General features: G+C 44.3%; 1 protein-coding gene across 6 annotated transcripts in view; it reads left to right on the plus strand.

Annotated features, from left to right (window-relative positions):
- Window positions 1-25,261, plus strand: part of TBC1D2B (TBC1 domain family member 2B) — an 87,222-nt gene that overhangs the window by 42,732 nt on the left and 19,229 nt on the right. For all 6 annotated transcript variants that reach the window (XR_014242204.1, XR_014242205.1, XM_082383635.1 and 3 more), the window contains 6 exons: window positions 9,795-9,958; window positions 12,778-13,010; window positions 13,701-14,096; window positions 19,802-19,912; window positions 20,925-21,118; window positions 24,094-24,588. Coding sequence is in view for 4 of the 6 variants with exons in the window: in XM_082383635.1 (XP_082239761.1) it covers window positions 9,795-9,958; window positions 12,778-13,010; window positions 13,701-14,096; window positions 19,802-19,912; window positions 20,925-21,118; window positions 24,094-24,588 (1,593 nt within the window). In the remaining 2 variants the exon portion in view is untranslated. The remainder of the gene's footprint in view (window positions 1-9,794; window positions 9,959-12,777; window positions 13,011-13,700; window positions 14,097-19,801; window positions 19,913-20,924; window positions 21,119-24,093; window positions 24,589-25,261) is intronic.

The raw sequence follows: 25,261 nt of genomic DNA on the forward strand, positions 1-25,261 counted from the left end.
CCATGCTACTGCCCCACGCTGATGTTTTAAAGCCAAGCCTCCTGGAGAGGGAAGCATGAAGGAAGGTGACCGGCTTCCTGGCTGGCAGAGTTTCAGTGATTGCGGGAGTTGGCTGGGCTTTCTGCGCCTTGCTGCATTAGCGCCCAGTCCTCTCCGACAGCCCCTTGGGGAGCAAGGGTCATGCTCAGCAGCTCTGTCCCAGCAGTCCTCTCCACCTCCACTGGCCGCGCACTTCTGGGGGCCCACGAATCAGAAGGGCCACGGTTGCGTGACACCGCTCCGTGAAAATTGCTGCAGTGGTGAGAGGAGCGATGGCTTTGGCTTATAACCCTGGCTGGGATGTGTGGGCGTCCTAGTCAGCATGGGAAACAGGCTCAGAGAACTTTGGTGCCTTGTTCAGGGCCACCGAGGGAGGGAGTAGTTGGCCCACGTCTGCCATTGTATTTAGAGTTGGGGGCTGGGAAGGGGAAGCTGCCTGCACCCTGTACTGTGCCGGTCCTGGGCCCACCTATGGCAGGGGCCCTATACTCTCAGTGACCCGAATCAGTTCTTGCCACTAGTTCAAGCCTTCCGTGAGGCGTCTCATTGCCTTAGGCTGCAGGCTACACTGCTGAACGTGGCATTAGAGGGCCAGTGGGCTCATCTCCCCTATCTCAGGCCTGCTTGGCCTCTTTCAGTTCTTCAAACGCACTGTCTTCCCTACAGGCCCTGGTCAGGCTGACCTTTTGCTCGGAGGGCTCTCTCCTCCTGGTGACCCCCGGTCACCCTTCAGGGGAGCCTCGTTCCGCCCACCCCCGTGCTTTTCCTTCACAGCCCTTACTACCACTTGGAATTATTCTGTTTCTTTGCATTCTTGTCTGTGGTCCACCTCCCTGGTGGGGCTGGGGGCTCCATGGGGGGGCAGGGACCCTGTCTGTCCTGGCTGGTGTATCCCCGGCACCTCACATGGTACTTGGCATGTGGTGGGTGTCTGGAGCCTGCTTGAGGAAGGAATGATGAGTGAAGGGCTCAGTACCCTTCCCAGGGCAGAAACACTCTGTTCCCGCTGCTCGGGGTTTGTCTGTCCTCACCCTGTGCACACGTGCGGGTGACACTGTCCACCCCCTCCTGCGAGGGGCTGCAGTTCCGTGGGTGCTGTCTTTTCTATTTGGCCTCCTGGGAAGGGGTTTCCTTCTAATGAAGCGTTGTTCACCTTCTTGACTGGGAATCCACAGCAAATAATATACATTCATACATAAATGTATACTGTTTGTAAGCACACAAAACTGAAACAGAAATTTCATACAATTTTAACTGTTATATCTAGTAAAGCTGAGTATTAATTTCTCTTCCAATGTATTAAAAAAATTCCCATCATGACCCTTGAAATCGATTTCATGGCTCTTTAATTCTATCTCCTGGCCCGCTAATGGGTTGTCACCCATAGTTTGAGAAGCACTGCTTGGAAGGCTGCCTCTGGTTGTGTAGCCTGGCACCCCCCCTCCCCCCCAGTCATCTTTGCATCTTCCCCTCCCCCCTCCTCTGTGGCCTGGGTGCTCCATTGGATAAGAGGTAGTCCCTCCCTGCATTGAGGTATTTACAGTCCTCAGGGGAGACAGACAGGCAGGTAAGGAGTCCTGTCATAAGGCACCACTGTAGGGTGCGGTTGAGGGCTGAACCCAGCAGGTCACGCCTCCCCGGGTGCACTGAGCCGGGTGGTCGGGGAGAAGGTTGGGGAGGGCAGGCTGTGCCATGGAGGATGAGTTTTAACTTAGGATTTGAAGTATGAGGTGGGACCTGCCAAAGGGAAAGGTAAGTACAGAGACTCACCTAAGCAAAGGTATGGAAGTCAGAACAGGGTTTCATGAGTTCACAAATTCATGTGCTGGGAGCTTAGGGTGCTGGGTGGAGGTGATGATCAAACAGTTGCTGAAGAGGCCGGGAGGCCCAGGGTGAAGGGATGGGGTAGTGTCTGTCCTTTGGGCAACAGGAAGCCGGTAGAGCTGTACCTGCCTGGAAATTCTATGATGAGATTAGTTTTACTTTGATTCTTTTTTTTTTTTTTTCTTTTGAGGCAGTGCACATTTTATTAGATGTGTGTTCTTTACAATAGGTGGACTCATTATCCACATTAAATGTATAGGATATTTTGGAAAGAGCCTTTCTTTCTTTTTTTAAAAAAAATATTTATTTATTTATTAAGGCTGCCCCGGGTCTTAGTTGCGGCACACGGGATCTTCGTTGTGGCATGAGGGATCTTTAGTTGCGGCATGAGGACTTCTTAGTCGTGGCATGCATGTGGGATCTAGTTCCCCAACCAGGGATCGAACCCGAGCCCCCTGCATTGGGAGTGCAGAGTCTTACCCACTGGACCACCAGGGAAGTCCCTGGAAAGGTCCTTTCTGATGACACTTCTTTCCCATTATGTCAACAATAAATATATTTTAACTTTAGACGTAATGCTCCAAACTTGAATGCCTGTTGAAATACGGACTGTAACAGAAAGTAGTCTTGCAAAGCCCATGGTTCGAAGGGCAATAGCTTATTGGAGGGTGGTTGTGTTCATTTGCTCTGGCTGCTGTAACAAATTACCATAAACTTGGTGGGTTAAAACAACATAAATTCATTCTCTTAGAGTTCTGGAGGCCGGAAGTCCAAATCAGTCTCACTGGGCTAAAGTGAAGGTGTCAGCTGGGCTGGTTCCTTCTGGAGGCTCCGGGTGGGAACGCGTCCCTGGCCTCTTCCAGCTCCTGGTGGCTGCCAGCATTCCTCGGCCCGTGGCCACCTCACTCTAATCTGCCTCCCCAGTCACGTCACTTGCTCCTCTTCTTATAGTGATATCTTGCTCTGCCTCTCTCTTGTAAGGACACTCGTGATGACATTTAGGGCCCTCTCAGATCATCCAGGATCATCTCCCCATCTCAAGCTCGTAATATAATCACATCTGCAAGTCCCTTTTGGTTATTTCTCCTTTTTTTTTTTTTTTTTTTTTTTAATCATTTCAAATAACATTGTCCTGGTATCCTTGTACATATGTCTCCATGTCCTTGTGAGAATCTATCTGAAGAATTGATTTGTGCGAGAGGAGATACTGCATCATCTTTATTAGGGTAGCTATTGCCAATCAGAGCCCCCCTGCCCCCACTTTTTGTTTCTCTTGACGGGGCTTGTAGTTAGGAGGGCGGAGCTGACAGGCTGCCCTGGAGGTAGCCTGCTCTCCCTCTGCCCCTGTCTTCCTGACACGTACAAGGTAGTGGCAGAGGCCAAAACTTGGCTGGGCAGGGTGCTTGTAGAGCTGTGAGCTCTTGAAGGATTTGATGGGGCATTTTCCAGCCATTCTGTCAACTTCTAAAATTCTAGCTGATTATCAGAGTTGAAATGAATGTTGAAAAAATTATTACTGTTTTAGGTGGACGTTTTAAACTGTATGTAGAGAAATTGAACTGAAATATGTAAACCTAGACACAGGTTTTCTTATTAATTATATAGATTGCTGGTATTTGGTTTGTTTGTTTGTTTTTAAATTGTCATTGGAGTATTTACAATGAAATAGGATTTACAATGTTGTTGCTGGTGTTTGTTTTTAAAAGTTCAGCCTGAACACTGCAGCTGTCAAGGTGACATTTGGCTGCCTGGTGGTCTCCTGCTTTTCATTTCAGATCAGAGTAGCTGAGTGTTTATTGAACAAAACAGCAGGCACCTAGCACGGTGCCTGGAAGGGCACAGAAGTTCTCTCAAAGGATTGTCAGATGACATTGGGTTCTTTAAAGGGCAAGCACTGTATGAGAACGGCCTCGAGCATCAGCCAGCAGAACCCCGTTTAAACTGGCAGTGAATTCTAATTAGTGCACAGGCAGGACACCTGGTCAGTGCAGAGGCCTCTGCTGACCAGACCGGAGAGGACGAGTGGTTTGAGAAGCGTATACTTTACTGACCCCCATGTTGCACAGTCACAGAATTGGGTTTTACCACTAAGATCTAAAGCAGGGATTGGCTCTATAGTGTTTCAGCTTAAAGAGGTTTTTGCTTTGAGCCTGATCTGGTTTCTTCATCACCTAAGGCTTGGCAGGTGGTACCTCCCCCAACCGAGGCTCAGTCCCTCAGCCACAGGCGAGAGCATGGCATTTGTGCAGGTGGGCCTCGTGACAAGGCAGGGGTGGCAAGACCATGTTGGGGAGAAGGAGGGCGTGTGGAAGTTCTGAGTCATTTAAGTTGCTGTTCTCTCTCCCCAGGCATGTTCTGTTCTTCCCTGTTCTCTCATTCCTCCCTCCTGTATCCACCGTTTAAGGACCAGGGCTGAGTAGCACAGTTTGAAGGCTCGGGCAAATGGCAAGGAGAATTTAACTCCTCAAATTGATGGTGATGGTAGTAACATGCCACATGTGAGTGAAGGCTGCTGTGAGACCCTGGCCATAAGCCGGGCAACTGAAATTTTAGAGTGTAGTGGGTCCAGTGTACTCAGCTAATTGTATCAAAGAAATGAGCAAAAGTATATGGAACATTTGTGAAAGTTTCTTTTTTTCCTGAGCAACTATTTTGAAATAGCTTTCTCCACAATTCTGTAATTTTTATAAAATCAGACTTTACTTCAACATTGCTCATTGGGTTATAGTGGGGATTTTACTAGCATTCCTCTATGCAGTTCTCTGGGAAGATGTGTAGCACAGTTGCCAGGCACTAGAAGAGACTTAGGAAATAAACAGTACATGTAACAAGCTCTACATTGTTTGTTTGCCAGTTCACTCTTGGTCCCAGTAAATAAGCCATAAGAAAACTTTTATCAGGTGTAAACATATAAGCAGGTATAATTGCCAGGTTCCTGGTGACTCCTTGTTAAAACAATTAGAGTGATGGGAACATAAATGTGTTCGGTAATTTCTCTGCATTCTTCTAAATTCTTAAAACACTTTAATGAAATTCAAATAAAGCAAAAAAAATCATGCTTTCAAAAACATAAAACACTGAAAATGACTATTTTACATGAGAATGTCATCTGATTCACACTAGAGATGAAGCTACCTTTTCATCCCCTACCTTTAATCTACCTCAGGAAACTCCAAATGATGCACATTTCTTCCTCTTCTTTATTTTTAAATATTTCCTTATTTATTTGGTTGCGCTGGGTCTTAGTTGCAGCATGTGGGCTCCTTAGTTTTGGCTCACCAGCTCCTTAGTTGCAGCACGTGGGCTCCTTAGTTGTGGCTCATGGGCTCCTTAGTTGTGGCATGCGAACTCTTAGTTGCGGCATGCATGCAGGATCTAGTTCTCTGACCAGGGATTGAACCCGGGCTCCCTGCATTGGGAGCGCGGAGTCTTATCCACTGCACCACCAGGGAAGTCCCTGTTTCTTTATTTTAATAACCTTACTGAAGTATAATTTATCTATGTTAGGTGTACAGGCTGATGGAGTTTAGAGATTATACATAGTCATGTAAACACCTCCATAATCAAGATACAGAGCATTTCCACCACCCTACGAAGTTCCCTCATGCCCCTTTGCATGAAATTTTTAAGAATTTCATATATATGGAATCATATTGTATTTGTATGTCTTCTTTCATTTAACATCATCTTTTTGAGACTCATTTATTTTGTTGAGTGTTTTCATATCTCATTCCTTTTTTATTCCTGAATAGTATGCAGTAAGTATGGATATATCACAATTTGGTTTTCCATTCACCAGTTGACAGACCTTTGGTTGATATCCAGTTCATGGCTGTTATGAATAATGCTTGCTCTGAGTATTCACATCCAAGTCCTACATGTAGACATGTTTTCATTTCTTTTGGGTAAATATGTGGGATTGGGATTGCTGAGCTGTTTAGTTAAGTGTATATTCAACTTGATAACATACTGCCCTACTGTCCTCCAGGTGGCTGCACCATTCTGTGTTCCCATTAGCAGTACATGACTGTTGCAGTTGCTCCACATCCTTCCCGACACTTGGTATTGCTGGTGTTTTTAACTTTAGCCATTGTGGTGGGTGTGGTTCATTTTGGTTTTAAGTTGCATTTCCCTGATAATTAATAACGTTGAGTATCTTTTCATGTACTTGTTGGCCATCTGTATATCTTTGGAGAAATGACTATTCAAGTCCTTCACCCACTTTAAATTGAATTGTTTATTCTCTTATTATTGAGTTGTAAGAGTTCTTTATATTTTCTGAATACAAGCCTTTTGTCAGATATAGGTTTTGCAAATATTTTTCAAAGAAGAACTTTTAAATCTTGATAAAGTTCTTTTATCATTTTAATCTGTTACAGATTGTGCTTTTTGTGTTCTGTGTCGGAAATCTTTGCTTAACCCAATGTCACAAATATTTTCTTCCCTGTTTTCTTCCAGAAGCTTAATGGTTTTAATTCTTACTCATTTATATACTTTAAGTTAATTTTTATGTATTATGTGAAGTAAGGGTTGAAGTTCATTTTTTCCCATACAGATAACCAGTTGTAGTACCACTTTTTGAAAAGACTGTCTTTTCCCCATTGAATTTCTTGGGACCCTTGTTGAACATCAGTTGACATTATTACATGCTTAACATTGCCCCATGGCTCGTTGATTCTTCCTTCATCTTTCTTCTCTCTGTTTTATTTTGGATAGTTTCTATTGCACTGTCATCAAGTTCACTAATCTTTCCTTCTGCAATATCTCATCTGCTATTAATCCCATCTAGTGTATTTTCATCATAGACATTGTAGTTTTATCCCTAGGTTATTTTTAATTGAAGTATAGTTGATTTACAATGTTATGTTAGTTTCAGGTATACAGCAGAGTGATTCAGTTATATATTCTTTTTCAGATTCTTTTCTATTATAGGTTATTACAAGATATTGAATATAGTTCCCTGTGCTATATAGTAGGTCCTCGTTGTTTATTTTATATATAGTAGTGTGTATATGTTAATCCCAAACTCCTAATTTAGCCCTCCCCATCCCCTTCCCCCTTTGTAACCATAAATTTGCTTACCATAAGTTTGCTTTCTATGTCTGTGAGTCTGTTTCTATTTCACAGGTAAGTTCATTTATGTCAGTTTCTTCGATTCCACATATAAATGATATCATATGATATTTGTCTTTCTCTGTCTGACTTACTTCAGTTAGTATGATAATCTCTAGGTCCAAACATGTTGCTGCAAATGGCAGTGTTTCATTCTCTTTTATGGCTGAGTAATATTCCATTGTATATATGTACCACCTCTTCTTTAACCATTCATCTGTTGACAGGCATTTAGGTTGCTTCCATGTCTTGGGTATTGTAAATAGTGCTGCAGTGGACATTGAGGTGCATGTATCTTTTCAAATTAGAGTTTTCGTCTTTTCTGGATATATGCCCAGGAGGGGGATTGCTGGATCATATGGTAACTCTATTTTTAGTCTTTGAAGGAACCTGCATACTGTTCCCCATAGTTCCTGTACCAATTTACATTCCCATCAACAGTGCAAGAGGGTTCACTTTTCTCCACACCCTCTCCAGCATTTATTGTTTGTAGACTTTTTGTTGATGGCCATTCTGACTGGTGTGAGGTGATACCTCATTGTAGTTTTGATTTGCCTTGCTCTAATGATTAGCAATGTTGAGCATCTTTTCACGTGCCTGTTTGCCATCTGTATGTCTTCTTTGGAGAAATGTCGTATTTAGGTCTTCTGCCCATTTTTTTGGTTGTGTTGGGGTTTTTTGTTTGTTTGTTTTTTGTTTTTAAATATTGAGCTGTGTAAGCTGTTTGTATATTTTGGAAGTTAATGTCTTGTTGGTTGTGTCATTTGCAAATATTTTCTCCCATTCTGTAAGTTGTCTTTTCATTTTGTTTCTGGTTTCCTTTGCTGTGTAAAAGCTTTTACGTTTAAATAGGTTCCATTTGTTTATTTTTGCTTTTGTTTCCATTACTCTAGGAGACGGATCTAAAAATATATTGCTGTGATTTATGTCAAAGAATGTTCTGCCTGTGTTTTCCTCTATCTCTAGAAGTTTTGATTTGGATCTTTTTCTCACATCTTCCGTATCTCTATTTAACATGTTCAGTCTTTCTTCTAGCTTCTCAAACATGGGGAAACAGTTATAGTAACTTTTAAAATCCTTGTCTACTAATTTTATTATTTGTCATTTCTGAGTCTGTTTCTGTTTAGTGATTTTTCTCCTTAGAATGAGTTGTATTTTCCTACTTCTTTGCATGCCTGATAATTTTTTATTGCATGCCCGATATTATGAGTTTTACCTTTCTGGGTGCTAGATTTTTGTGCCTGTTCCTGTACATATATTCTTAAGCTTTATTCTGGAATGTAGTTTAATTACTCAGAAACAGTTTGAAGTTCATTTTTAAGCTTTTTTAGGTGGTATGAGAGCGGACTTTAGTCTAGGGATAATGTCAGTAACCTTTTCCCAAGTACCAGCCTACCATACTCCATGACGTGTGAGGTTTTCCACTCTGGATGGTGGGACTAGACACTACTGTGTGAGCCCCAGGGATGGTTCCCTCTGCTCCTCTCAGGGGGTTCTTTCCCCGTTCTTGGATAGCTTTCTTACACACAAGCCTGATAGTACTCATCTGGAGACTTGGGAACCCTCTGATGTTTCTGCAGCTCTCCATACAGCTCTTTTCTCTCCAGTACTGTGCCCTGTGAACTCCACCTGCCTTGGGATTCCCAGCTCTGTCTTATCAATTCATGGGAGAGCTCCACCTGGGTTCCCACGGCCTGCACCGTGGCCTGGAAAGTCTCTAGGCAGTAAGCTTGGGCAGGGGTGGGGCTTACCTCGTTTGTTTTCCACCTCTCAGGGATCACTGTGTAGCCTGATGTCCAATATCTGAAAATCATTGTTTCCTGTATTTTGTTCAGTTTTTCAGTTGTTTCAGATGACTGTAAATCCAGTCCCTCTTAGTCCATCTTCACTGGAAGTAGAAATCCCAACCCAGTTTTTAAAAGTTTTAATGAAATAATTTTAGCACACAGGCAAGTGTAAAGTATAGTAAATTGATTACCTGGGTAACCACTACTAAACTATATAATTTTGTCATATTTCTGCTGCACTTTTTAAAACATTACAGATATGGTTCAAATCCTTTCTTGTCTCCATGATCCCATTCTTTTCTTGCCCTTCACAGGAGTGACCAGTGTTCTGTATTTGATAATTATCATTCTTGTGTGGATTTTTAAGCTTTACTACATATGTGTGTATCTATAAATGATATCTATTAATAGTATTATCTTGAAGATTTAAAAAAACATCGTGTTGTACATGTCATTCTTCAATTTTCTTTCTTTTCTTATTCAGCATTTAAAAAATATTTGTCCATATGATCCATGTAGCTTTAGATAGAATGTACATTCCACAAGGACAGGAATATTTGTTCACTAGCATATGCCAAACACTTAGAACAGTGCCTGGCACATTGTAGGCACTTAATATTTGTTGAATGAATGAATTCACTTTAAGTGATGTATAGTCTTTGATCGTATGAATATGCTACAGTTTATTTATCTGTTCTCTTGTCAATAGATGTTTAGGTTGTTGGGGTTTTTTGCCAATATGAATAGTTCTGCAGTGGATGTTCTTGTTTGCGTCTCCTTGTGCACGTGTTGAAGAATCTAAGAAATGCTGGGTCTCTGGGTCTTAGGGCAAAAACTTCTTCAACTTATCTGTATGTTGCTGAATTGTTCTCCATGGTAATAGTTCCAGTTTATACTCCCACCAGCAGTGTATGAGAGTTCTCATTTCTCCATATCCTCACCAACATTTGCTATTGTCAGATTTTAGTTTTTGCCAAGCGTATGTATGTGACCATTTTTAAAAAAAATAAAACATTTCATTTTTCCCAATAGAAATTCAATGTCTTCTTTTCGCCCTGGGAGAGGGCATAACGACAGTCGCAGGAGTGTGTTTTACACCAGTGAAGAGTGGGAGCTCTTAGATCCAAGCCCAAAGGACCTGGAGGAGTCCACGGCACAGGAAGAAAGGAAGAAGCAGATCCCTGAAGGAAACAAAGGTATGGGTGCGGTTCCTGCTGTCTTTCATTCTCTCCGCTGCCATCTGTTAACCACTGGTGATGTGGGAGACCCTTTGGTAGCAGGTATCACTGGGAGCATGAGACCCAGCGGGAGTTGTGTTCTCTTTGTGGGAAATAAAACATAAAGGCTTGAAAATGAGATGTTGCAAGAAATAAATAACTGTCCAGCCCTGCGGTTCTGAAACTTTTTCAGGAGATAGGAGATCTGGAAGTCATGGTGCTCTTTACAGAGATACTGATTTAAAAAAAACTAAAACTTTTTATTTATAGGAATTTGTTAATGCACACAAAAGTAGCAGCTGTAGTGTCACATTCCACAGTTTTGAACTTATGGCCTCTCTTTTTTCCTCTGTATCTCCTCTGAGCTCCTGCCCCTCCTGGCACCCACCACCAGCTGGGTTATTTTAAAGGAAGTTCTAGATATTAATCCTTTGCATCTGTAAACATTTTAGTATGTATCTCCAAGAGATGACTCTTTAAAAGAACCACAGCTTCATTGTTATACCTAAACACTTACAGTAAATCCTTCTTGTCTACTTCCCCGGTTGTTCCATAAATGTCTGCTTGCAGTTGGCATGAGCAAATGAGGGGCTAACAGGCCCCCAAGTATGTTTAGTTGTGTGTCTTCTTGGGTCTCTTTCAGTCTGAACAGCTCTCTGGTTTTTTTTGTCTTCCGTTTCCCTTGCCACGCCTGTTGAAGAAACAGGGTCTTCATGCCGAGGAATTGCCCACATTCTGGATTTCGTTAATTATATTTTTGCGGGGTCACAGAATATACTCCTCCATCCCTGTATTTCCTGTACACTTGTCACTAGAGCAGAGGCCTGCCCAGATTCAGGGTTGACTTTTAATTATGACAAGAATATTTTGGGGTGGGGTGGGGGCTAGGGATGCTGTGTATTTCTTGTTGCATCACATCTGGAACCACATCATATCTGCTTTTCCCTCTTTTTGTGATGTTAAGGTCAATCAGGATTTAGGGTGTCAGCCTGACCCGTTCATACATCTCTCCATTGGCATTTTGCCTAATGCGTTAAGCAGCCCTTCATGATCCTGCATCCATTGATCCATTGAGGGAATATTGATGTTTTAAATGTAAAATAACAATAAATAATTTTGAAATTCTGCCTTATGCTTCATTCTGGCATGAGCTGGCAGGATTAGGAGGCAGGATTTTAGGAAATCTTTACTGAGAGCACATACTTACTGAAGGTAATGTTTTTTTCTGTCCCCTGGGAAAGGACCACATGACTTGCTTTGGTGGGGAGTTTACTTGTGATCCCCAGGGTGGTAGCATGGAACCCTAAGGTCCAGTGTGACGTGGTGAAGATGTGAGTCACGTGCCTCATGACCCAGCACGTGGCACAGCCAGCGGGGCACCCAGGAGAGGGGCTCATTGTCAACTGGGAAGGCCTTCTGAGGAACAGGGATTTGTGTTGGGGATTTGGATTGTTGAAGGTAAACATTGTTGGCTCTGACTTCCCCATAGAGACTCTAGGAATGAAATGGAAGGGTGAATGGTAGCAAGATTGGGAAGGAAGAATCAGTAAGGCTTAGTGACTCGGGTGGGGCAAGAAACTCCCAGCACCCCTGCAGAGCAGCTTCTTGTCTGGGAGCAGCCTTCTCAGCCTCTGCCCAGCCCCTGATCCCTTTGAGAGGGAGCCTGTGTGGAAGACACGGAGGGACAAGGATGTCTCTGGATTTTTATCTTGCTGATTCATGGATATTTCCTGTAACGGCTCCAAGAATCAGCCTGCCAGCTTCTTGTCCGTGTCATTCATGGGAAGTAAGCTAATCTGCATACACACAGAAAAGTCCCCCAGTCAGGAATGTATAGCTCAATGGATTTTCACAAAGTGAGCATATCCATGGAGCCAGCACTTACTTGAAGAAACAGGACAGTACCAGGGGTCACAGCCTCTCTCCCCAAACCCCTTCCAGTCACTGCCTCACCTCCCACCCCCGCCCCCGAAACCACTGTCCTGACTCCTAACATCATAGACTTGTTTTGCCTGTTTTCTAAAGTTATATAAATGGAACCTATATAGTATGTACTCTCCTCTTTATATTTTTAATATATATTTGAGTCCATTTATACTAAAATTTATTTGGATCCCTCAATATTTTTAAATACTCGTTTTTAAGGAAGAGAATAAAATGTGTTTACAATTAAGAAAACATAAACTCGGGGTTTTTTTGCTTTGTTTTTTTAGTAAGGACAGATTAGCTAAAAATAAGCAGCCAGGGGTCCCTAGTGTATCTCTAAGTCCTACCCTCTAACTCTTTAGATGCAGGCCCTGTCCTTACTAAGGTGCCTGGGGGAAGGGACACCTTGTGTTCAGGATGCTGTAGGAACCTGGAGCAACCACGTTCTTCCCTGGTCTGTGTCTCTGTTCTCTTTGGTCCTCAAAGTACCTGACATAGGAAAATGGTGATGTGAACACATAGGCTTAGAACTGATCTTTTGGAAAATAAACTTAACATTACAAAAGAATCTTGAGAGAGTTGAGTACAGTTTTGTCATAAATTCCTCCTTAGTACTAATGTATAGTCTGACTTTTTTTCGTCTGTCTTAATGCAAAAATTGAGCAATCAAATAGAGAAAGCTTTCTTTAAAAGTGATCACATGAAAGATCATCTTTGGTTTTAAGCTTGGTTATTATCAAGAATGAGGTAGGAGCAGAGAGTGACGCATGCAGAACTCCTTAGAGGATGATAGATGGAATGTTAATGTATTTTACTGGAATTTCCAAAAGGAAAATTTGACCTGAACTTAAACAAGTTTTGTTTTTATGTAGGAGTAACTGGCTCAGGATTTCCCTTTGATTTTGGACGTATTCCCTACAAAGGAAAACGCCCTTTGAAAGACATGATTGGATCGTATAAAAATCGCCACAGTAGTGGTGACCCTTCAGCTGAGGGGCCATCGGGCAGTGGTAGCACCAGCAAGCTGGCCTCCGAGATGCAGCTGCAGGTCCAGAACCAGCAGGAAGAGCTGGAAAGGTTAAGGAAAGACTTATCCAGTCAGAAGGTAATTCTTCTTCCTCACATTTCTATCTCATCTCATGTCAGCAGGCCAGGGACCAGAGGAGCAAAACCCGGCTTTCATGTCTCTCTGACTCCATTATTTCCCAGAAGGTGCTTTTCCCCTAAGAGTTGTATGTTGCCATGGCTACTGACCTAGGCACTGCTGCTCTGCTTGGACATTTGAAATTCCGACGAGAGTGAAGACCCCTCAGGGTGGGTCGGGGAGGGTGTTGTCTGCACCTTGCCCATGCCTGCCCTGACGTCAAATCTCTCTGAGCATAGCTTCAGCCCAAGGCCCATGAACAGTTGTTAAAAGAGTTTCCACATCCTGTTAAACAGCAGCTTCCTTTTGAGCTGATCACACCTAATTATACTTAATTCCTCAGCAGGTCAGTGAATTTAGACCTCAGATTTTTTAATACGGATGAACCTTTACTGGGAGCCATTGCTAATTGCAGTCTGCCTGTCCACTATTTCCTGTTTCCTGTTATTGTTCTCTACAGACAGTCTTTATGGAATAAATATTTTTCCTTCTCTATTTTTGAGATCCTTCATGAGGAAGTTGGGTATTAAAATATTTCCAGTAAAGTTTCTGCATTTACTCAAATACCAATGGTTGCTCCATGCAGAGTTGCCATGATTTCTGCTTTTTCTCCCGTCTCTGCTCCCCACTCCATCCTCCCCTGGCTCCTAGGAGCTCGTGCGGCTTCTGCAGCAGACGGTGAGGTCCTCCCAGTACGACAAGTACTTCACGAGCAGCCGCCTCTGCGAGGGGGTCCCGCAGGACACACTGGGGCTTCTGCACCAGAAGGATGACCAGATTCTGGGCCTCACCAGCCAGCTGGAGAGGTTCAGCCAGGAGAAGGAGAGTCTTCAGCAGGAAGTAAGGACACTGAAGAACAAAGTGGGCGAGCTCAGCGAGCAGCTGGGGATGCTGATGGAGACCATCCAGGCCAAGGACGAGGTCATCATGAAGCTCTCCCGGCAGCTCAGCGAGTGCGAGGGCAGCGTATCCTCTCCCACCTCCATGCCCAGCTCTCCTGTGGCCCTCCCCACAGCCAGGGACCAGCTGGAACTGGACCGACTGAAAGTAAGAGCAGGGCGTGGGCCCCTGTTATTGGGACAAGAAATCCAAAATCCGCTAACAGCCTGTCTGTCGATGTCACTCTAGAGCTGCTAGCCTCAGTGAGCTAATTTGGTGTGACAGCAGAGCAGCTGTGCCTTTTTTTTATAAAACATGCGCCACAGGACTTCCAGTCAGATAATTACTAGGTTTCTAAGAAGCTTCCTTGGAAAATGAAAGTCTCAGCCCGTCGATGTCGCCATAGCTCAGAACAGTTTCAGATCTTTCCCCTCCCTTGCTTTCAGGCAGCTGCGACTTCTCTTTTTTATACACCCTTAGGACTTTATTACTCCATGTAACCTGCAGAGGCTGTTTCTTGCCCCCTCTGTGCGTGGATGCACACACCATCATTTGCATAGCCCGCCCCAGGACATAATGGAGGCCAGGTGAGGGAACACTGTTCCCAACAGCTAGTGTGGGGTCGGGCGGGAAAGCAGACCCTGGCTCCCACACACACCGGGGAAGGGGGCCTGCTCAGAGTCCGTGCCCCCCATGCCTAAGGCAGGAGGGTCCTGACACTCAGAAGGGAGGGCAGAGCTCTCTTCCCAGTGTCCCTTTCTGGCTGGCCCTGGGGATGGGAGGCTGGTTCCTGAATGGAGGTGACTCTCCCCGTCATACCTGGGGTGGTGGCCAGCTGATGAGGTAGGAAGAGCGTTAGTGGGAGGCATGGGCAGTCGGACTCTGTGCCCACGGAGAAGCGTGCTGGTCCCGAGGGGAGAGCTGAATGGCCTTGGGCCACTGTCAGTCAGGCCACAGCGAGGGTCTGAAAAGTTTTGCTGCCACCAGTTCTCGATTTGGAGAAGTTTCAGGTGGAGAAGTGTCTCCTAGGACATGAGGCATTGGGTGTAGCCCAGACCCCAGCTGACCCCACACAGTTCTGCAGCTCTCGGTCCCACCTGGCCGCAAAGTCTTCCTCACCTGGCTACCCACTTTTTGCAAATAATGTGGCACTCAGGATGTTTTGCCCTCCAAATGCAGTTTATCCTTGAAGCGCAAAGGTTTGCCACTTTTGAGGTTGTTACTGAGCCTGCTTCCTGACTAGTAGTACCTGTCATGCAGTGTCAATAGATTGGATGACTGATGGACATGCCTGGGCCTTAAAGATAATTCCAAAATGGAAATTAAAACACTGGAATAATGGTGACTTTGTCGGAATATGTATGTGGTCTCCCATGGTGACAACTTCTCAGTGATGGCACTCAGTAGATATATGAGGCCAGAAGGATTTATTGGTGAGAAAAACCAAAAGGGCAAAAACACCACCAAAACCCTCAATCTCATTACTTTATAATTATATCTACTACAAAAATAGCCGTGTTTAAAAAAAAAAGGTCTTGGTTAGTGTTGCCAGTAAAATTTGGTTTTGTTTATGTATGCAATCTAGAGTGTACTGACCCTAAATATACATCCCATCAGTGATACACGTTTTAAGACCACTTATTTAAGGTCAAGTGAATTTTATATTTTGCAAGCACATCTGTCTTCGTAGTGTTTGGAGAATGACACCAGGGCGTTCGGTTTCCAGGTCCCAGCGCTCGGCAGTGGGGGACGCGTGGGGAGCATGTTTTCCCGGGGACCCGAGCCAGGGTGTGGAGGGGAGTGTGTGGCTTTGTTGTTGTGGCTCCACACAGCTCCTTTTGGAGACGACTGACGGAGCTGATCACAGCTAGACTTCTCGACCTTTGCTTTTTGCGGGGTAGCGGGTGACATTTTTCTTTTTCTCCAACATTTCTCAGCTTAATTTATAAAGTCTGTGGCTCCAAAATTCCACAACAGTGAGGTTAAGTGGTGACATAGCTTATGGAGAGGCAGAAAGGTTGTTAAGGGACTCCCCTGTGGCCTGTGTGTTCTGAGTGAGTCCTGCCCGGCTTGGTGACCTCATGTTTTCTGACATTGCTCTGCCTGGGCCGGATATTGCCAGGGCATCCCCTGTGCCATGCAGAAGACAGTCACATTCGTGCCCCCTCTGTGGTGGCACTGGGAGAATTGGAGTGAAGAATCTCATTGTCCTTCACTTTTAGATACCACATGGTTTCCATATTGATTTCTTCGTTTGACCCCAAATTTAAAATGTCTAGGTGGGGAAAAAAAGATTTTGTGTGTGTTTTGGTGGGGGGAAGGTATCTTTTTTGTTGTTGTTACTGTTACTATTCAGTGTCTTGCTTTATAGTCAGTGTATGTGCCTGTAAAGATTTCTGCTTTTTAGAATATGCTAACATTTCTTTTTTGGTCTCATATGTGGTCACTTTCTGTTCCTGTAGTATTTTGAGGCAGGAGCACATATTGGTCTTAGGATTTTACCACCCTAATGATTTAAATATTTTTCCCATACTTCCTTCCAGGCCTGTTCCATGTTTACATAATTCTTCCATTTCCTGGAGTAGATAGACTTTTGTTTCATTCAGCCTTAGAACCCAGGCACTTTCTGTATTGCTATCATTAATGATTCCAGATTGTCCATCTTTTGACTCTGTCATCATTTACTTAATCAGCCTCTGTCTTCTTTCCTGTGATTTGTTATTTCATGAATATCTTCATGCATACAGCTTTTCCTTCTTGGGACTCTTTCATTCATTCATTCATTCAGTCAGTCAGTCAGCCATGTGCTGGGCTTTGTACTCTGCACAAAGTATACAGTCTCTGTCCTCCTGGAGCTCAGAGTTTAGTTTATAAAGCACAAAAACAAAAAAGCAGAATCACAACTGTAATAAACACCAATGAGGAAGGGGATGTGTCCCAGTATGGGGTGGTGGTTTAGACTGAGCATGGGCTCTGGAGTCAGACCTGGCTGGGTTCAAACCCAGCTTTGCCACTCATGACCTCTGACCTTGGGCAGGCTGGTTCACCTCTCTGCCTCAGTGTTCATCTGTGAAATGGCACTCACCTCATAGGGTCTTGTAAGGGTTAAAAGAGGTATTCCATGTAAAGTCCTCACGGGGCACCTGGCACCTCATAGAGTCTTAGCTTGCTGTGATCATCATTCTAGAGAAAGAATCCTTTTTTTTTTTAATTTTTAAATTTTATTATATTTAGTTTTTTATACAGCAGGTTCTTATTAGTCATCCATTTTATACACATCAATGTATACATGTCAATCCCAATCACCCAATTCATCACACCACCAGCCCCACCTCCCCGCCGCTTTCCCCCCCTTGGTGTCCATACATTTGTTCTCTACATCTGTGTCTCAATTTCTGCCCTGCAAACCGGTTCATCTGTACCATTTTTCTAGGTGCCACATACATGCGTTAATATACGATATTTGTTTTTCTCTTTCTGACTTACTTTACTCTGTATGACAGTCTCTAGATCCATCCACGTCTCTACAAATGACCCAATTTCGTTCCTTTTTATGGCTGAGTAATATTCCATTGTATATGTGTACCACATCTTCTTTATCCATTCGTCTGTCGATGGGCATTTAGGTTGCTTCCGTGTCCTGGCTATTGTAAATGGAACTGCAATGAACATTTTGGTACATGACTCTTTGAATTATGGTTTTCTCTGGGTATATGCCCAGTAGTGGGATTCCTGGGTCATATGGTAATTCTATTTTTAGTTTTTTAAGGAACCTCCATACTGTTCTCCATAGTGGCTGTATCAATTTACATTCCCACCAACAGTGCAAGAGGGTTCCCTTTTTAGAGAAAGAATCCTTGAGATACATTATCAGGACTTCCTTAGACTGTAATGCACAGTTGGACTCAAAGACACAGATGGCAGACTGTGGTGTCCCGCTCCCCCGACCCACCTTGTGCTGCTCAGTCTCTGTCCATCATGGCCCAGTGTATTCTTTAGGTGCCCTCTAGCTCACCTTCCTTCAATCAGCCTGCCTTTAAGTAACGTGTTTGTTCATTGTTTCCAAATATGAGAACTTCAAGGCGCCAGGAGAAAGGAGAACATCGTGATTCTGGTCAGAAAAGGAAGTCTGTGGACCTCCTTTGGGGTTTGACAGAGCCTGTCTTGAACGCTTGTCATGACGTGTGGTCTTGCTGAGACTGAGAAGGTGTGATGCGTATCAGAGCTCAGGTGGGCGTCGGGGGCCAAGCACCTGGGCCAAGAGCGCAGCAGGCCTGGCTCCCAGCCCGACACTTAGTAGTTGCGCAGCCTCCCTGTGGCTCAGCTCTTCACCTAGGAAATGGAGATGACGAGAGTGGCTGCTGAAGAGTTGTGAGGTTTGAATGGGATCGAGGACCTCACGCGCCTAGCACAGGGCACCTGTAACCCATAGCAGGTGCTCCGTAGGTGTCAGCGATTAAAGGGACTGCTGGAACATTTTCAGTTCTTCTGTATTTTCAGGGGAACTTGTGTACCGCCATGGTGGTTTCTAGTTTGGAGATTGGGGCATGTCTCTGGACACATCTCTGGGGAGGGGCCATGGTCTCTGTCCTGGGACAACACAAGAGTCAGTGCCTTTCTTGACCACCCCTGGCCTGTGCTTGGAGCTGTTGTGATTGAGGGATCAGAAATTCCTTGAAAACTTCAAACAGAGTAGGGGAAAAACACATTTGTAAAAGACTGAATTTGGTAGGGAGCATTTGGAAATAACTGCCCCAGTTGTCTCAGAGGTTTCCTTTCGCTTGCCTTGCTCAGAGTTTCAAGGGCTGAAGGTCACGTATGGCACCCGCTTCTGCCAGGGCTGAACTTTTGGTTGGACTTGGCAGAACGTGTCACCAGCTTGTGATGTTCTCTTAAAAACAGAAAGTAAATGTGGCAAAAGTTAACAATTGGCAAATTTAGGTGAAGGGTATATTGTGTTTATTGTACTTTCCTTTCAACGTTTTCGTAAGTTTGAAATTTTTTAATGTAAAAAAGTTGAGGAACATGTTCTCTTAAGTGCCTTGTACATTGTAGGTTATAGCTATTCATTATTAAGAGTAATCCTTTAGATAAGGGCATTGTGTATGTGTGTAGCCTCTTCCACATAAACTGGATAAGTAAAAATGAGAATGTACAGAAAATTTGTTCAGTTTCTCTAGTTAAAAAACAAAATGAACGTAAGGCATTACCTTTTGTACCCAATGAATGTGGGTAGATAAAATATTTGCATAGATTTAGGACATAAGTCCTACTTACTTTTCCTAAGGACAGGTGAGGAAAATCACCACCGTTAAATAAATTTATTTCCCCATCTCCTTCATTACAGCAGTGGTCCCTGCCTACCTTCTATTGCCAAGGGTAGCCGCTTTCATTTCCTTAGAACTTGTTCTAACTTATTAGCAGGGCTATTTGATTGGTGAGGCAGCAAAATATTAATTATATTGAACAGGGGTCCCCAACCCCTGGGCCACGGACTGGTATCGTCCATGGCCTGCTAGGAACTGGGCTGCATAACAAGAGGTGAGCAGTGGGCGAGCGAGTGAAGCTTCATCTGTACTTATAGCTGCTTCCCATCTCTCGCATTACCGCCTGAGCTGCACCTCCTGTCAGCATTATGGTGAGTTGTGTAATTATTTCATTATATATTGCAATGTAATAATAATAGAAATAAAGTACACAATAAACCTAAAGCGCTTGAATCGTCCCAAAGCCATCCCCCCACCCCCCGATCTGTGGAAAAATTGTCCTCCACGAAACCGGTCCCTGGTGCCAAAAAGGTTGGGGACCGCTGATATAGAATAACTAATCAACATTCAACCAATGTGAATTGATGGACCTTTTTTTTGCAACAGGATAATCTACAGGGGTACAAAACGCAAAATAAATTTCTGAATAAGGAAATCTTGGAACTCTCAGCTCTACGGAGAAATGCAGAAAGAAGAGAGAGGGATCTGATGGCAAAGGTGGGTCAGGATGGTTATATTTCTATTATCTGGTGGGAGGTATGATTCAGAAATGATTTAAAAATGGACATGCTTTAAAATCAGTTCAACCCCCATGCTTGGAGGGTGTGGTTATTGATACCAAATTATATTTAAAATATATAAAGTGCATAGCACTGTGTTTAGTTTCACTTCGTGATGAAGACAAATAGAAATGTCCTGAGAGGTGGCTTTTATTCACACATATAATGAAGTTTACAGAAAAAAAATTAAATACAATTCTAAGGTTCCCCCAAATTAAGGTTCTTTGGATTTTGATTTATGCTACTGAGTTGTGTGAATCAGTTTCTTATCTATAAATGGGGATGGTGAGGGTGATGCCCCCTCTGTGAACCTGACGGGGTTGGTTTGAGAGTTAGATGTGACTGTGGCGGGAAAGGGCTTTGCAGGGTGTAGAGACATCACAGACTTTCCAGTTACAGTCAAATGAAGCTCAGTGACACTGTGTCAGCAGCTGTTGTATGCCTCATATACCTTTTGAACAGTCCTCAGAACATCTTCCCAAACCTTGTTCCTGCATGTTTTCCAGGGGTGTATTGATTTGTCTGATAAGGTAGCAGATGAGAGCTAGTTCTGGGTCGCAGCGTCCTAGGAAAGTATTGATGTTGCATGGGATGGCTGCTTGGAGCTTGTGTCCAAGTGGCACTCAGCTTGACCTCAGCAATGGGTGTGTGGCCTGGTTTCTGCTGCTCACCTCAACCCTGTCCAGAACCGATACGTGTGTTGACATGCAGAGGCCTTATTACCAGTACTTCTGTGTCATACCCCCTAGAAGGAAGACGGGGCCCATGTGGGCCATTTAAATAAGACAGGTGGCCTGTGGCATAAATTCATCTCTTGTCTTTGATACAGTCTCTCTCTGGCTCACTTGCTAGTGGTTCTTGGCTTGTCATTCTTTGATTGCTTGAGGTACTTGAGGATTGCTCTTCCTGTGTCTCTGTCTGAATGGAGGTGACTACCACATTCTCTGTAGTATTCTAGCCTGGAAGCCAAGCTCTGCCAGATAGAAAGCAAATACTTGATACTGCTCCAAGAAATGAAGACGCCAGTTTGCTCAGAAGAACAGGGGCCTTCTCGGGACGTCATAGCCCAGCTGCTGGAGGATGCCCTGCAGGTCGAGAGCCCGGAGCACCCGGAGCAAGCGTTCGTTAAACCTCATCTTGTCAGGTAAAGGTGCTAGCGACTGCTGGGGACGGTGGGACCCATTTCTCAAGCCCCTCTTTCCACTGCAGTAGCCATTCATTGAGAACTTTACACAATTCTCCGTGTCTCGTTTGATGCTCATGGCAAGGACCGTCCAGTCATTAGAACAGATAACGTCATCAGTCTTGCTGTAATAATCAAGTAACAGAGCTGGGGTTCAGCCTAAGTTTTCATTCCAAGACCTTTCTCCCATGTACCATGCCAATGTGGGCCGTAGCCAGTCCTGCTGCAAGAGGAGCCCGTCTTCCTAGGAGTAGAACCCTCTCCAGAGACATAGCTGCACCCATGGGTAGTTTGAAAGCCAAGGGGGACCCTAAGTGGAAAATTGGGTCTTCTCTGTAAGGGAAGGACACTTGGGTAACCTGATTCAGTGGTTCAGAACTCACTGAGGGTCTGATACAAGCCGTGGACGCCCTTGGCCCCAAAATGCAGTTGGACGCACACACAGTATTGCGTATATTTTTCAGAAAATCATGGAGTGTGGAAGCCTGTGATGGATCTTGGATTAGGAACCTTCATATCCTAGTTTCTTAAAACTGAGATTCATGAAATACTGGCTCAAGGAGAAATCTGCAAATCCACTCAGTCCGGTCTCCTCCTGTCTCCGCCCCCTTGCCCCTCTGGCAGCCCTGTGCCGAGGCCCTGCTTGCTGCTGTGGCTCAGCTTCTCCAGCCCCACCCCTGCCCCAGGGGAAGCCTGGCTTCAGCCTGACCCACTCTTTCCCTTCTCTGCGCTTACAGCACTGGCCTGCCTTGTCCATGTTACTCAGACGACAGGTAAAACTATGCTGTCAGAATGCGACCAACGCCATTGTTAAATATCTCTTACCGAGGCCTGTGTGCCGGGAGCCGTGCCAAGGGCCCTACACGCAGGCTTGTATTTAACGCAGCTCAGCCAGGCGGATGTTTTTATCCTTGCTCAGCAAATGCGGAAGCTGAGATTAGGGAGGTGATGTAACTTGCCCAGGTCACATAGACGGTGAGTGGCAAGGACGTGGCCCCAGACTGGGCAGCCCCATTCCCAGGCCAGGAGCGCCGTCTCCATGCTGCGCGCTCGTGCTGCGTCCGCAGTGGCGGGGGGACTCCCGTGAGGGCGGCCTAGCAGTCTGCCCTGAGGGCACCAAGTCTTCTTCCCGCTTGTGCTTTGGGCTCTTACTATTCATGTTGTATCTTTTCAAACTTCATGTATAACTCGAACAATAGCTGTGTATATTGATTTACTTTTAACTTTTCATTATGGAAAATTTCAAACTTACAAAGTAGTAGGCGGAATCATATGACAACCCCCATATGCAACTGTTACCCAATAATTTAGCAATTATTAACATTTTGGCAGTCCTGTTTCTTCGTACCCTTCCCCTCCAAAGTTTTTTTTTTTTTTTCCCCCTGGAATATTTTAAAGCAAGTACCAGACATGTCATTTCAGCTTTAAACCCTTCAATATGTACCTCTAATTGAAGACACGTTTTAATATGCTAATCCTACCATATTCATACCTTTTTACAACTTATTTCTTTCAACATTGTTTTCTGAAATTATACAGGTTGATACATGTAGCTCCTGAGCATTTTTTTTTACCTGCCTCACAACTTCACATTTTTATTCCTTCTCTCATGGTGAACACTAAGAATGGTTCCATTTTTCCTTGTTACAAACCATGGTGCAGTAAACATCGTGGTACGTGTATCCATGTGTCCGTGTGTCTGCGTGAGAGAGTTTCTCCAGGGTGTAGGCTAGAAGTGGAATTCCTGACCTATAGGGAATGCATATCTTCAGCTCTGCTGGATCTGATTTCCAAAGTGCTTGTACAGGTTTACACACTCAGCAGCAGTGTGTGAAAGGCCTTTGTATTGGTTTTCTATGACTGCCATAACAAATTATTGTTTTAAGCCAATAAGTATGTGATACATATTTATTATGCAACAGTTCTGTCAGTCAGCAGCCCAGCATGGTCTCGCTGGATGAAAGTCAGGGTATTAGCAGTGCTGCATTCCTTTCTGGAGGTTCTGGGAGACAGTTTGTGTCCTTTCTTATTCAAGATGTTGGCAGAATACAGTTCCTTCTGGTTGTAGGGCTAAGTCTCTGTTTCCTTGCTGGCTGTCAGGTGTGACCATTCCCAGCTTCCGGAGGCCACCTGCATTCCTTGGCTTGTGGCCGCCTTCTTCCGTCTTCAAAGTCAGCAACTGTGGGTCCAGGCCCTCTCCCACTTCACATCCTTCCTGCCTCTTCTTCCTTTGTCACATCTCTGGTCCACTCTTCTGCCTTCCTGTTCCACTTTAAGGGCTCCTGTGTTTACTGTGGTCCCACCCGGCTAACCCAGGATAATCTCCCTGTCTTAAGTTCTGTAACTGTAATTCCACATGCAGTGTGCCTTTGCCATGTAACGTGACATATTCACAGGTTCCAGGGACATTTTTGGGGGCCATTATTCTGCCTACCACAGCAGAATAATTCTTTTTCTTTTTAAGAATTAAAAAGAATTCTTAATTCTTTTTCATCCCTAATGTCTTACACATGTTTTCTCCCTTGTCTTTTCACTTTTTAAAACATTTTTCAAGGGTGTTATGGATGTGTATATGTAGGCTATATAAACATACATGCACATGTATATTAATGTAGCCAAATTTATCAGCCTTGTATTTGCAGTATTGCTTGTATTTTCTTCTGTGCTTTTCACATTTAGCACCTCAGCCATCTAGAGTTGATTTTTTTCCTGTATAGTATCAAGGAGAGATCTAACATAATTTTTTCCCATATAGATAGCCAGTTATTCTCACCCTGTTTATTGAGAAGTTTATTATTTCCTCACTGAGTTGAAATGCCTGGTCATATATCAAAGTGCCATTTACACACGGGTAGATTTCTAGGTTCTCTTTTCTGTTTCATTGGCCTTCTTGCCAGATTGCATCATTTAATTTTTCCTTTTGTTTTTCTCAACAGTGAATATGACATTTATGGGTTTAGGACTGTCCCAGAGGATGACGAGGAAGAGAAGTTGGTCGCCAAAGTCCGGGCGTTGGACCTGAAGACTCTCTACCTCACAGAAAACCAGGAGGTTTCCACTGGGGTCAAGTGGGAAAACTATTTTGCGAGCACAGTGAACAGGGAGATGATGTGCTCTCCAGAATTAAAGAACCTGATCCGTGCGGGCATTCCACATGAGCACCGTTCCAAGGTGTGGAAGTGGTGTGTGGACCTTCACACCAGGAAATTCAAGGACAGCACTAAGCCTGGTTACTTCCAGACCTTGCTTCAGAAGGCTCTGGAGAAACAGAACCCGGCCTCCAAGCAGATCGAGCTGGACCTGCTGCGGACCTTGCCCAACAACAAACATTACTCGTGCCCCACCTCGGAAGGCATACAGAAGCTGCGCAACGTCCTGCTCGCCTTCTCCTGGCGGAATCCAGACATTGGCTACTGCCAGGGTCTCAACAGGTGGGTGCCCGGCCCACAGAGGGCTCCTCTTTGCTGTTAAGATAACTTGTAGCTCCAGGCGCTGCCTGACAGCCCCCTCCTCTCCTGGTGAGCCAAGAAAAACCAGTCTTTTAAGGGAAATAAATATCAATAGCTGCAGTAAGCTAGTTTTAATTATGCAGTATCCCCAATTCTAGAATAATTGAGAGAAACAGACATGCTTTTGGAAAGTATTGGGTTGGCCGAAAAAGTTTGTTCGGGTTTTCTGAATGAACTTTTTGGCCAATCCAATATTAAGAACACCAAAGTCAAACTGTTTGAAACAACTAGGTTTCTCATTTTGATTCCTTGCTGTTCTCATCACACTCAGGTTTTGATCAGAAGTTTGCTTTCATTCATTTATAATGCTTGATGTGGAAACAAGGCCACTCCTTGTTTATACAGGATCTTTGTCAATCAAGAGGTTGCCCCAAACGATTTTTCAGCTGGTTAAACCTAGCCCTTGAAGAGCCCAAACTTGTTTTCTTTTGTATGAGAGCCTTCTGCAGGTCTGGTATACTTCCCTGCTTCTATAGGCAGAGGACACTGAAAAGCCTCTCACCTTCTCTAAATGATCCAGGCTCCTCATTCTGAGCTGAGCTGCACTGGGACGAGGCCACAGGAGGTACTGAGGTCTGTTCTCCATGAAGCTGCT

Source organism: Balaenoptera borealis (assembly GCF_965194805.1).
Source record: "Balaenoptera borealis genome assembly, chromosome: 3".
NCBI lineage: Eukaryota > Metazoa > Chordata > Mammalia > Artiodactyla > Balaenopteridae > Balaenoptera > Balaenoptera borealis.